Source organism: Lonchura striata, chromosome 15 (assembly GCF_050655825.1).
Source record: "Lonchura striata isolate lonStrDom1 chromosome 15, ASM5065582v1, whole genome shotgun sequence".
Classification (NCBI taxonomy): Eukaryota; Metazoa; Chordata; class Aves; order Passeriformes; family Estrildidae; genus Lonchura; species Lonchura striata.
In genome coordinates, this window is record NC_140717.1 from 13714453 (window position 1) to 13728567 (window position 14115).

At 44.9% G+C, this 14115-nt stretch overlaps 1 protein-coding gene across 1 annotated transcript in view; it reads right to left on the minus strand.

The window, feature by feature from the left end:
• The window catches only part of MLXIP (MLX interacting protein), a 41639-nt gene extending 29369 nt beyond the window's left edge, over window positions 1-12270 (minus strand). Inside the window, exon 1 of the mRNA XM_021544576.4 lies at window positions 11870-12270. Coding sequence (XP_021400251.3) covers window positions 11870-12240 — 371 coding nt within the window. The 5' untranslated portion in view covers window positions 12241-12270. The remainder of the gene's footprint in view (window positions 1-11869) is intronic.
• Between the last annotated feature and the right edge of the window lie 1845 nt (window positions 12271-14115).

Genomic DNA, 14115 nt, shown 5'->3' on the forward strand with positions numbered 1-14115 from the left:
GTTAACAATTTCACACAGCAGGATAGATAGCCCAAGATTTAGGAATGCCTCTGGGTCCCATGCAATCTGGCTGCAGATTACCCTTCCTCACAGGAAGAATGACTCAGATCACAGTGTCATTCCAGTCACAAACATACTGGCTCTGTGCTTTCACAAGACCATGGAATTCCCAGCACCTCCAGGCAGCAGCACAGAACGGGGCCACAGAGAGCAGCCACAGCCACAGCCACACACTCTGGCCTTATCTGCAACTTCCAGAGACCAAATGCTGCCTGGAATTTTTTTCCCAGCTGATACTAAAACACTGTGTAACTCACTCCAGCACTTGGCACCTGCTTTGGCAAGGGTTGTAAGAACACCCACCCAGGATACCACAGGTCCAGCCTTCCCCGTGCTCAGCCCCACCAGTGGGTGAGCAGGTGCTTGGGGAAGGGTCACAACAGGATGAGCTTGTCCCTATGGTGTCCTGCCAGCTCCCAACAACCAGCCCCTCCCAGCTCTAGGAAAATGATATTATAGCAAGTATATTAACTCACTCACTCATTAAAAGTGAACTGAAGAACTATGCACTTTCTCTTTTTGCTGTTTATAGACACTTCCCTCCCCAGTTGAGTATGTATACTGATTTGGCAGGACTCTGCTTTCAAAAGGGAGGGATAATGACATTTTTAGTAGAGAACACCCACTATGGTGACTACTCAACAGCTTGGATGCCCCAGGTTTCAGACAGATTGTTTTGGTTTCCCAAAGCAATTATTTCACAATCTCTGTTTTAGGTGTCAAACATGGTTGCTTATAATTACCTTAAGTGAGTGCAGTTTCCTCCTTGAGGATATCTGTATTCCTGATCAAGTCAGTCTCTCATCCCAACACTAGGTTCATTTGAAATAAGATGACAACATTCAAAGAGCTTCTCTGGCTCTGTAACAGATCTAAATATTTCACAAACATATCCAAATCCCTTGATTTAGTCCTTCCTTTCTGAAAGTTTTATATCCTCTAACTCAGAAAAAGTAATTTTTGTCTGTTTCCAGGCAGCAAACCTCCTCTACAACCCCTGCACTCAATTTTCTTTCTCAAAAGCTGTGTTTTAAAGAGCAAAAGCAAGCAGTGGATTCCCTTTCACTGCTTCATGCTTTCCCACATCTGGCACACCACCAGCACATTTTCTATCCAAGTTCCCTCTGCCTCCATCCTGTCAGGGACAGATGTTTACCAAGCAAACAGAAATTTGGGCTAAGCTGTGCAGATAGCAATATGCAAGAGCTTATACAGGGAAACAGTGATACGTTCTTTGGACACTGTACAGGACAAGCTAACATGAGAAGCATGGTATGCAACATCCAGGTCTTTGTGTGCTGCTAACAGGAGAGCACATTTCAGAGCCACTCCTAATCCACTACACAGCTTAGCAGGACCAGGACTCCGCTGTGTTGACTTTCACTCAAATACTGGGAGTTCTCTTGATGCAGTTGTCACTGTAAATATTTTTAACAGAGCTTGAGTAGCCATGGCTAAGCTCACTCAGACTACAGCATCTTATGTAAACATACAGAAATTCATCAGGATGAGCAGAGAGTGACCATCCAAGAACAAAACAAATGCTATCATTCTTTGCTCTGGCAGTAGATAATACCCATATCCAATGACTGGCAGATCAGAAATGCAACAAGATCTTCCACTGCCCTCTTCCAGTCTGGTATTAACACTTCTTCTCTAACAGCTGCCAGTCCCACAAGCTCAAATATTTCCTTTTTTTTTAAGTTTTCCTTTTTATGTGCACGCTTTTCCTTTTTTACCTTGATCACTTCTGCCTCCAAAGTAAGGGCTTTTAACAATTAACACAGGTTAAATGAAGTATCATACCACAGCACCAAAAGCAAAAGTCTGCATGACAAAAAGATAATCAAGAGCAGTCATGGACTCCAAAGAAGAATTACAAAGACATGAGAAGCTCTTCCACAATTCTTGCCCCATCTGGTCTCTGTCTCTTTGTGACTGGTGTGGACAGTGAGAACAAACTAGATGTAAGAGCAGCCTAAAATCTGGATGTAAGATGCAGCATGAAGAATTGAGCAGAAGAGCCTGTGATGACTCACGTTCACATCAACATACAGTAACTAAATGTTGTGGGCCCCAGTTATTTTTAGGTCTATTGTGAAATCCTACATTCCAGCTGCTCCAAAGATACACCAGCACTACCACAGAGGCCTGGGCTCTGTATCATCACCCTGGAAGGCTGGAGTGAGTCTAACCCTTACCCTACATTAGATTTTTGGTGCCAAGGAAACCAAATCCCTGGCACAGATGGGGCAATGTGGACAAGAAGTGTTTTTTGGACAACAAGCTGACACGGGCTGGAGAAGGGTTTGGCTGTTGGATACAGAAGTCACTGAGTTGCTGCAGCCTGGCCAGAGGTTTCCCAGCCACGCTGGCCAAGGTCACTTCAGCTGGCTTGTCCTTGAACTGCTGCACCGTTACCATGGGACCTTGAGGGAAGGGAGGGCAAACAAAGCAGCAGAGGGAAAGGAGGCCAGGATTTTGAGTGAAACACCCCATGCTACAGAATTCTGAAAACAATGAACTTGACAGATTCCAGAAGCAAACCTCTTTTGTGCCTCTGCAATGTTTGCTTGAACCTTGTTATGCAGACATGTCTCTCATAAAGAACAACCCTGCTGATCTGAGGACCAGCAGCCTCCAATGGAAGGATCAGTGAAAAGAGAAGGCCCCATCCTGCTTACCTGTGCTTCTGCAGATCTGTTCTAGGCAGCAGCACGAGCTACAACACAAACTCCTCAGAACAAAATACTTGCACATCTTTGTTCCTTCGCTCCCTCTGCCTGGCAGGACACAGGACCAAGGTCTTGCATTCACCACAGGAATCCTAATGGCACTAAAGGCTCTGCTGTTCACACAAGCTCTCAGCACAGACCTCTGAGGACCCACATCTGCAGGACTCCCTCAATACCAGGGCAGATGCAGTGCAAGACAAAGTCAGGGGGAGCAAACACCCCACAAAGAAGGTTCAGGCCAGGTCACACTTGCCAACTGCCACCTTCCCCCCAGATTTGCAAAACCCAAGTACAAACAATGCAGCTCCTATCTCACTTCAAAACAAGTACCAGCAATCCTCTTTCTCAAGAAGGGCAAACCTATTACACAAGAGCAAGGTTACCTGGATCTTCTCCTTACCCCCCCAGTCACTCTTAAGGCTCCACTCTTCAATTCTTGTTCTTAATTCACAAGCCAGCCCTAGGACAAGTAAGCCCCACCCAAAACCAGCAAAGACAAGACCACCCTTATCTCCAGAGATGGAAGAGGCCCCTTCAAGCTCACAAAGGAACAAAACTGTAACAAGCATTAGACTCCTTTGCTTGAGTAAGGAAAACTTTTCATGAACTAAGGGTCATCTCCCAACCATTCTTCATTGTACCTTCAGCAGAAAGCAGCTTCAGCTCTTATTTCTACTCTGAACCATCCCCCCAAAATTCTGCTCTTTGTTCCCTGAATCACTAGGAGAATGCATAAGGAAATACTGCTAATCTGCAATGAAACAGAAGCACAAACACTACGTACATACTCTACCCATAAAGATATTCTCTGCTTGCTTTGGGGTGGTATAAATGAGCAATAAATATATCCCCAGAAATCCAGAAATGTCCTTCTATAATTAAAAATAAAGCATTTATCTCTGTATGTAGGAAGACATTACCACACATAAAAAAATACAGTAAGAAAAGGCATTAAATACAGCAGAAGGGGTTGTATCCATTGCTTCCTTGCTCTACACCATCAGATAAACTAAAAGAAGAGAGACTTAAAAGGTCTCCAATTGTGCATTACTGTTGTGGATAATGTGCTGCAAACACAAAACCAAGTATAAAAAGCTCTCTAACAAGTCATTAAAATTTAACAAGTCATTAAAATTTTTCTGTGCTTTTCAGGAAAAGTGATCAATTCATTAAGCAGAAACCTTCAGCTACTTAAACAGCTGAACCCTTTGAACCCTTTCCTCACATCACGGTACATCACCAGCTGTGTCATGGCAAAGGGTTATCTGTAGGTCAGGAGTATTCTGGCCAAAACACACTGACATATCACTAATTGAAGTGAATCAGATTCTTTCACTAATACCCTGCTACAGGATAATCCAAGCAGCACCCTGCGAGCCCTTTCCATCTGGCATGTCACCTTTTCTTTTACAATCCCAAAGGTGACAAAGCAGCCCTGAGAACCACTCCTAACACTGTGGGCTTTGTACCTTCATATACCTTGCAAGTGGCCATGATCTGGATAACCAGCCAAGGGAAGGAGTCTTTTCCCTAGGCCTAGATGGTTTCCTATGGACCTTTCCAATCCCATTTTCTATTATCCACTGATGTCACAGCTGGACAGCCAACTAAAAACACTGATCCTTCACAAAGGTAACTGCTGCTGAGCTTGCTCTTAAGCAGCACTCAAGAGTTTCCATACCTTCAGGCACAAAGTGAAATCTGCTTAAGGGAGAGGGAACAAGCAATTCCCCTGCAGCCATTCACACTACACAGAACGGCCAAGGTGTCACCCAGGCTCTCCTCACCACTTGCTCCTCACAGGCATTAAGCCTGGAGGAGACTGATAAGAGATTGTCACAGGCATGGGAATGGCAGGAAGATAAAACACCATCCCCACCGAGTTCCAGCAAACTTCTGCTCAATCCCACAGCAGATTTAACACAGGGAGGCAGAGTTCCAGCAATTGCAGTGCATGGAGCCAAGGCAGGCAAACAAACAAGGAGCCCCCACAATTTCTGCTTGCAGAGTAAAGAGTTCCCAAACAGGCAGGGTCCTTCTGCTACCTGGAGTGGCACATTCAGCTCTTGAACAAAGCTCTCTTGAGGAAAGGGATCATGCCTCCAAAGGCTATTAACCATTTAACAGCTCAGACAAGCTCACACCATTTAGACTTCCAGAATCCTGTCAGCAGCACACTCAGGAATTCAGAGGGACGCTCCAGATATTAAAGGTTTTTTGGGGACTGCATGATGAGAGCAATGATGCCTCTCAGAAGCACAGTCAGGGCAGGGAGCAGATGTTTCTCAGGCAGTTAAGTAAGGCACTTAGCAGAGCACTGCCTTCCAGAAGCAGCAGGATTGCCCTTCAAATATCAGCCTGGTTTTATTATCCTGTAATTTGTATCTGTAAGGTTCCTCATCAGTTCAGTAGCACATGCCAGTAAGCTGCACATCCTCTGCACCATCCCCTCCCAAATCTTCCATTTGTCCTCTTTCCTTTATTAAGTCTGTAACTGAGGTGTGATCTTGTCAGCTATGTCAGCTCCCTTCTAAACTTCATGCCTTTGTTTCCCTCTTTCTAAAAGGCCAGCACATACATCTAGGGCTCTGAAGTGCTGAGACTGTTTTGGTCATTTCAGAATGGAGAAAGGGAGGAAAAAGCAGTAACTGATTTATCTAAGATCAACAGCCAAGAAACCAAGGGTTAGTGAAGAGCTTTGTGCTTGTGTGTCACAAAGTAAATAAGCTGTGGCAAATGCACACTGGAACATTTCTGGTGGCAACGGCTGCTTTACTTAACCAAGGGTTGGCTACATTAATTATATCAGGAGTGACACCAAGTCGGCATATTTTATGTTCAAAAACAACCAAAAATGACCAACCCCCATCTGAGAGCAAACAAATTATTTGAAAAGACCATGTTCAGAATTTTTGTTCTGGCACTAAAACTATTAGAAGCAATTTCTGAAGAACCTTGCTTTTCCTAACCCTATTTTTCAAGCCTTCCTGCTTCAGAAACAGTGACAATAATGTAACTCTAGCTTGCACTAAAAACAATCAGATTCAGCTTTTTCCATCACTGTCTGAAACACAAAGAACCAACTCTATTTTCTTTGGAGGCAACTGAAACAAGTACTTTTCCTAATCATCTTCATAATTGTTTAATGGACATGTTAAAGGTTTCCTTTCCAGAGCAAAAGGAAAATTGTATGAAAGCTGTAAAATATTTCTATAGCCATCAAAGAGTTTACAAAGCTTGTCTTTTTCCTCAGAAGTAGCTTAGAAGTTTTGTCTTTAAAGAACTGTTTGTGCCAATGATATTAAGATATCAAAGGACAGATGAAGGAAACTGTAAATGCAATTAATTTCTGCATACAAAGAAAGGAAGTTGCAAGCATATAGCCTGTAGTCTGTAGTTAATTAAAAATAAAATCCCAGATTAAACCCAAACTGGTCCAGGTTTCTCAGCTAAGGTTTCTTGTTGTTGTTGTTCTGTTTTAAAAAGAGAACCCTTTTACTCCAGCAGCAAAAGGCAGCAGGGCAGCATGAGAAGAGCCAAACCAGGAATTCCAGACCTCCTGCCCCATCATCCATGACCTCTGTATCTGGGTCCATGCAGCTCATTCTCTCATTCATCAGGCACACCTTCATCTAGTGCATCCAATCTAATTTCCCATCACAGATCAAAGCATGGGGAATAAACACTGCACTTTTCCAATTCCAGCCACACCTTCCATCATCTACCCTTATTTTCCATATTCTCCCCTTTCATTCCTATTTCTCCTGCCCTGAACAGCATCACACCAACATCCTCCTTTCTCCACAACCCGTCGTGATCATTCACCTCTGTCCTTTTATTCAAATCTCATCCAAGCACAACTCCAACCTCTTTTCTTCCCCACAGTCCCCACCACGATTAGAGACTTCCCTTTCCTTGCTGTCATTCCATCCACCCCTGCTGCTGGGTGTTTCCTCACTCACACGGGCTCAGTGAGTTTGTAACCTGGGCTCAAACCCACCCAGTCAGCTGAGACATCCTTTGTGTGACTTGAACTTCGCAGTATCTCATTTTTTCTTTTCCGTTTCCATCCCTTTGGCCTCTGCCAACACCACCCAGCTCTTTGTGTGGCTTTATCTTGGCCCTTCTAATTCAAAGATCCTCTTAATTTCACTCACATCTCAGTGAGTTTCCAGCCTCATTCCTTGCCCTTTCATCTCTTCCTGCTTTACAGTGCTGTTATTAGGGGGAAAATTCCACCCACCCATTACAACTTGAAGAGTTCACTCTCTCCTCCAAGCTTGTCAAAATGCCTCTGACATCCCAGAAATGCCCAGCCTTCAGCTCAAAATGGCTACAAAGCTCCCTTTATTCCTCCCCACCTCTTCCCAGCTTGCAGCATCACTAGATACCCTTTTGTTTGATTAAGACTAATCACAGCTTAAGGACACACAGTCAGATAAGCAGCTGCTCAAGTGACTGAATATCAACTCTGCTTTCCAAAAGAATGGAAATTTTTCTTTTCCCCTACATGGGAAAGTAACAAACAAGAATGGTGACCTACTAAAGGGGTGTGTGGAAAAACATAAGTAAAGCCAAGACCTGAATTTTGGGTGTCTTGGCTTTAATTCCTCTTGCCACTCAGCAAAAAGAAATAAAAATGGGTAAGGGGGGGAGAACTGGAAATCAACATATTAATTTCTGTTGCCATTCAAAGCACACCATAATCATGCAGCACAAAATCTTCACTAAAAATAATGCCAAATCTCAAAATTCAGCCATTTTTTTTTCAGGTCATGCAAAAGTTCTTGAGAACTGGCAGTCTGAGGACAAACTAGCTCCCTCTTCCCTATTTCAGCAATCCATCAAAAATGATGATTACAAAATCCATGTTGTATTTAAGCCAGAAAAGAACATCTGCTTACTGAGTAAAAACACAAGATGAGAACAACACAAAACACATAGATTAAATGGTAGATCAAAAGATGGTAACAATGTGCTTTTTTAATGAAAAAGGTGAGTATTGTGCCCCACACCTCTATAGTAATACCCTGCCCAACTAGGTCCATAAAAATAGTCTGCAGAGACACCAAAATAACCAGGAGCAAAACAAACAAAATTGTCCCTGTATCTAAACCTCTGCCCACAGAATTGGTCTGTTCTTCCTGCAGTCAATTGTAGCCCTGAAGACACCAAAACTTTAATCTGAACCAAGGCCTTCTCACACTACCACTACTAAATGTTTACTTTGGCAAAGAAATGAGTCTCTGAGACAAGAACAGCTCAGCAATCTTTCTGGAAACCCTCCTGAGGTTAAAGGTTGTCAAGGTGGAATTTCCAAGTGCATCTTACACAGAGCTTAAAAGCTTGTGCCTATATCAAGCATTTGACATAAGCAGGGTAAGAGGCTCAGTACCGCTGTCCTGATTCATACCACACCCTGAACACAGCATCCTTGCTTTGAAGGGACTCCTACTATGGTAAAAAAAAATACTTGTAGCAGCAACTCTGCTCAAGTTTGGCTAAATTCAGAGATGAACAGAAGTGCTTTTATCAGAGCAGCTTCTACAAGCAGCATGTGAAATATGTAAGTGAATTCTGGAGGTTTTTAATCTCCAAGTGCCATCAGCAGTGCTGAGAACTTCCCCAAACACTGCACTAACAAAGAATGTGTGGCAAAGGTGCTCTGGAAACAAGTGACCCCTAATGTCAGTCCACTGGGGAAGGGAATATTTTTGGCTTCCATCTACATGAAGTGAAGGAGTCATATTGCTAAAGAGGAGAGATGAAATCTAGAAATGACCTGGCAAGCTGCTCACAAGGCAGCTTTTGTCCCAGTTCCCAGAGCCCACTCTCCTGCTGTGCACAGCTTTAGCAAGCAGGATCCAGAGGGTTTTGGACAAGGATGTCACGCCAACGTTAACACTCTTACCTCAAGTACACCTGGCATGCTCCTTAAGCTCTTAATGAGAGGTGAGAGAACTCTGAGGCTGCTTAAGAATAAATGAGCCCACAGAGTCATCTTCATCTACCCCACCATGGCATATACTAAGATAAGCAATGACTGACATATAAATATATAATAGTTTAAAAAGAACACCACCCAGTGTGAATATTATAATTAATCCTAACAAAGAGAAAAAAAATCCTTCCGTCCCAATCTAAGGGAAAAAAGCCTTCATGATAGGCTGTTGTTGAAACATTTCTCAATACAATTCAGCTTTGGGAAGTTATTTCTGGGTAATGTAATGATTTGGATAATGGTAAAGTTATTAGAGGGCTTTACTAAATTAAATATCAAGATGACATAACATTCTACTTAATTCTGTGTATTGTAGGTCATGTACCCAGGAGCACAGTTTCTCATTAGAATGAGCAGTGTCAAAGGTCCTTCTCATTTTGAGAACATTTTTTAAGATCTTTTTGCCTGCCTGCAACAAGTCAATTCCAGCTACCTGCACATCAAGGTCTGCGAGGTCACATTGGTTTAAAGAGCTGAGATGAAGGGGCTAAAAGGGGAAAATCAATGTTCTTTTACTTCTGTCAGTGTGGTACAGTTCCCATAATCAATCTCATCAGAAAAACAGGTTACATTTAGATAAAGTACAGCCCGTGTGACACCTGTTGTAAACACCAGTGTTTATAAGTTACTTATTAATTTAAAAAATTGTTTTAATCTGCTCACTGTACAGGGGAGTATGCTATAGGCATATTTCCCCCTCTGGCTTATCTGAAATGAGACTTCTCAAGCTGTGCAACTGGATATGTGACTGAAACAGCTGTGATGAAAATAAGAATCATGTTGGTTTGTACTGCTCAAAGCCATGAGGGAATCGCTTCCCTGGTGTTCAGAAATAACTTTTTTTATCATAAAAAGCTTGACCATTAACAGCACAAAGCCAAACTCAAAAAAAATTTACAGCACAACTAAAAGAGCCCAGGTAACATCACGAATCCGTGATCCAGCATAAATTTGGTCGCTTCCAAACAAACCACCCGAGGTAATGACCCAGGTAATGACTGAGGTAATCTAGAAAAGCTTTGCTTTCTAGTCCATCCACAAAGCTAATGGGTACCACACGTTTTACTGCTTCTCTTTAAAACTTTAAACACTGAAATACCAGCAATGAGTGTCACTTGTAAATAAATATTACACACACAGAGCTCAGTTACAGCAGCTTCCTTGGGTTTGTGTTCAACACGGCTGCATCCCCCAGCTCTGCAGGCAGCTCACGCCCCCACAAAGCAAAATCCACACGTCCTCACCTTTCTGTGTTACAGTTTTTGCTGTGGGTTTCCACAACCCCCGTTTTTTTCTAGAGTGAATTTCTAGTCAGCAAAGGCAGCACGGAAAACATTAACATGGAATCTGTGTGTTTTGTCAGTGCTGGATCTGACAGGCAATCATGAGAAAGATACAGCCGAGGCAACAGCCACAAAAACATCCCCATAAACCAACCAAGACCAAATCCAACCCAAGGACAGAGAGGATTGCAACCTACAGGCTCAATCATTTGTTAAAAAAGACATTTCCCATTTCACAGCCACGTTCAACACCTCAAATCAGATTTTCCAGAATTACTTCAATCCTTTTTTAGACTCAAGTTTACAATCGGTTTGTTTGGTGGATTTAAAAATTGTATCCCAAAGCTGCTGAGTAAGCAGACTGGATCTGGGCAGAATGCTCCAGGGCTGCAACTCAGCAAACCCTAAGGTACCCAAGGACAGAAGGATTAAGAATGTGCTTTTCTTTGGCAGCCTCTAAGAAGATATTTTCTGCACCTTGCCTCATGCTACCACCAGCAGGCAGGATAAAATTATTTCTTCTCAAATAAATTTGGTGCTCAATTTATTCACCTACATCAGAGCTCGGTACTGTCAGCCAGTGTAACAGAATTATTCCTTTGCACCAGATGTGAGCCTCATTTTCAAGATCCCAATGACATACTAGTGGAAGCACAAAATAAAATAAAGGTGATAGAGGCGGAGAAGCAGATGCACATGAGCAGTCCAGTTCTGGCCTTCACAATCCCTGCGGTTCCTTTGCAAGTTCCTCCCAGCTTGTACAATAAAAGGCTTACATTTTTTTTTTTTTTTTGTAAGTGCAAAGTACTTAGGTCCACTGTTGCACACATCTTATCTGGGGTTCAGTCTCTTGCCAATAACTAATAACGTTCTTGGCCAATATTATCAGAATTTTAGTATCACTTACAGTACATCTTCTAGCTACTGACAGAACAGATAGTTCTATTGCTTCCTCGTCATTGAGTAATACTTAAATAGATATATTTTGGGTGGGCAAAGTTAATTTTCTTCTAGCAAGCTAATGTGGCTCCTATAGATGAAAATAAATATTTCTGTTGATATGCCAAGAGGCATTTTCCATCAACCCTTTTAATCAACTTCCAAAATACGCTCAGCAGAGAACATCAGATTGGATCCGGTTTCTGTTATATCACACGGAACAAAAGACTGAGCAGACACACATCTTTCCAAAACACTTCTACTCCACAGCTCTGCCTCCATTTTGGATGACAGACAAAGGGGATAAATGGGAATATAACGCCTTTTTGAAGAGATGAAAAGCACAAGTGAAGTCAAAGCAAAAGGTGCAGATAAACCCAGGAAGTGCTGCTGCCAGCTGCAGCCACCACAGGAACAAAGGAAACAGCGACAGAGCCCGCTTGCTTCACTTGGTTATAAAAATAAAATTTGGGGAGGGGAAAAAGGAAAATTGGCCGGGTTTCACATCGAGCGGGGCACTTTGCCCTTTAAGGGTTTCTGTTTAGCACTAGAGGCTTCCACTCGCTCCCAGCCCGGCCGGGATGCTGAGGGCTTCCAGCGGCACCCGCGGCCGGCGGGGCGGGCGGGACCCCAGCCCTCAGCGCTCAGCCCTCACGGCGGGGGCAGCGACACCCCCGCTCGCCCCGGGCCTGCGGGAAGGGCCGGCCCGGAGCCCCAAGTTCGCCGGGAACAAAAGCGGCACCGAACTCGCGCCTACGGGCCGGGGGTCCCCGCTGGGCCGCACCCCGCCCCTCACACGGTGCCGGTCCGGCCGGGGCTGTCCCCGCGGCCGCGGCCGCTGCCGGCGGTACCTGTAGGCCAGGGACATGCACTCGAACAGCTTCGTGAGGGACGCGTCGATGCTGAGGCGGCCGCAGGCACCGCCGCCGCCGCGGGCCGCCCCGAACTGGTAGGTCTGGCAGGTCTGCTCGTTGACCGTGTCGAAGTCGTAGCCCTTCTTGGGCGGGTGCTCGCTGTGCGGCGACGAGACCATGAAGTGCCCCGAGTGGATGATCTGCGGGCCCGGGGGCTGCCCCCGCCGCGGCCCGCACCGCCGCCCCCCGCCCGGCGACGTTCCGCCATCGTCCGTGTCCGACGAGTCCTCGTCGGGCTCCGCGCGGGGGGACAGCGGCCCCGCCGCCCCGAGCAGCCGCCCCGGCCGCATGAACACGTCGGCGGCCATGGCCCCGCTGCCGAGCCCGCGCCCGCTCTGCGCCGCCACCGCCCCGCTCCGCCCCGCGCCGGCCCCCGCCGCGCTTAAAGGCGACGGAGCGGCCTGCCCCCGCCGGGAAACGGGGAACGGGGCACACCCCGAGGCTCCGCCAGGATCACTAAAAAAAAGGGGAAAGGGAGGAAAGGGAGAGGCGGTGCTGCCGCCCTGTGCTGTGCCAGTAATGTCCCTCATCCTTCTGAGGATGGCTGGTTTAAGTGATCCAGCGGGGACTTCCGTCCAGCAGAATAATTTTTTTTTTTTTAAACCAAACCGAACTACGAAATGTTCCACCTCAATACGGTGAACAGCTGCTTCACGTTGAGGGTGGCAGAGCACTGGAACTGCCCAGGGAGGCCGTGGATTCTCCCGCTCTAGGGACGTTCCAAACCCACCTGGATGCGTTCCTGTGTCACCGGCTCCAGGTGACCCTGCCTGGGCAGGGGGTTGGACTCGGTCATCTCCAGAGGCCCCTTCCAGCTCTAATATTTATGGAAAACATTCCCAAACTTAAGGGACTGTGAGGAACACGAGATGTAGAGGACAGCCCAGAAATGGCTGAAGAATTTTGACAGAGCAAGTGTGCTAGAAATACTTAAATTATCGTTAATACAATAAACTGATTATTATTTTCTAGAAGCGGTCAGCAGGAAGCCTGCAGAGTCATAGAGAGGTCGGGACATGGAGCTTCTGCTGCCAGGCTGGTGGCTCACACCTAACTCAGTACCTGCTCAGTGGCACATAAAAAGGAACCACAGTTGTTCCAGTGGAAGTAAAGGTCAGATTTAATTCTTCTCAAAAGCATAAAGGAAGCAATGGATCCTGTAGGTTAACATAAAAGTATAGCAACATGGCCAGTATGGGGAGAGAGCATCATACTACAGCACAAAACCCTCCATACACATACGTATGTGTACACAAAGTCAAGAGTAAATATCTCAAACTTGCCCTGCAGTCCAAACCTCCACAACCAGGGGAGTAGTTGGGCCCTATGACACACATTCCAAAGCATTTATACAAAATTGCATATATTATTTCAGTTTTAGGACCTCACACTTAAAATGAAAAAATAGGCTCTTCTACATAGCCACCCTCAGGAGGGGAAAAGCTTCCAAACATTGAACAGCCACGTGCTGCTTTTTCTGGTGTGTTAAACCAGAAATAAGATCAAGGGAGACTTAAGAGATTCAGAGCAAGTCTTGGGCAAGGAGAGAAGAGGCATCCCTGCAATATCCCAGTTACGCCCATGCAATGATATGACATTGCCCATTAGCATGGAATCAAGGCTGATCCCTGTGTTTAGGGAAGGAGTAGTAGGTCAAACACTTCCCCACACATGAAAGCAACAGTAAGGAATGACCCCATCATGTGAGAGCTGTCTCAGATCTTTAAAAATCAAAACTAGCATTCAGCTCTTAGTCAGCATCATACATGACTCAAATTCTGAGGAAAAAAAAGTGCTGCCTCCCAGCAAGACATTCTGAGAATATTTTAAGTACAAAAAAACCCAAAAACATTTCAAAACAACATTCACAGTTTAACAATACTAGTAAGTCTTCCATGTAGTTTATTAAGAACTAAACCCAAGCTAAAAAAAAATATATCAGTAGCAGCACTGTATAAAGTATTTCCATGACAACAGCCTGTACACTGACCTCACTAAATTCTAAGTCATTGTTTCCTCCTGCAGGAAAAGGCAGGTAACTTGTTAAAGTAATTAGGTTGCAGTGCAATTTCCTAGGAAGAGACAGGAATACACCATCATTTAAAGAAATGACAGCAGCTTCAAGCCACAACTAAGTTCAGGGTTTTCTCCTTGGCCAGATGCAAGGAAAGGGGCATTCCTTA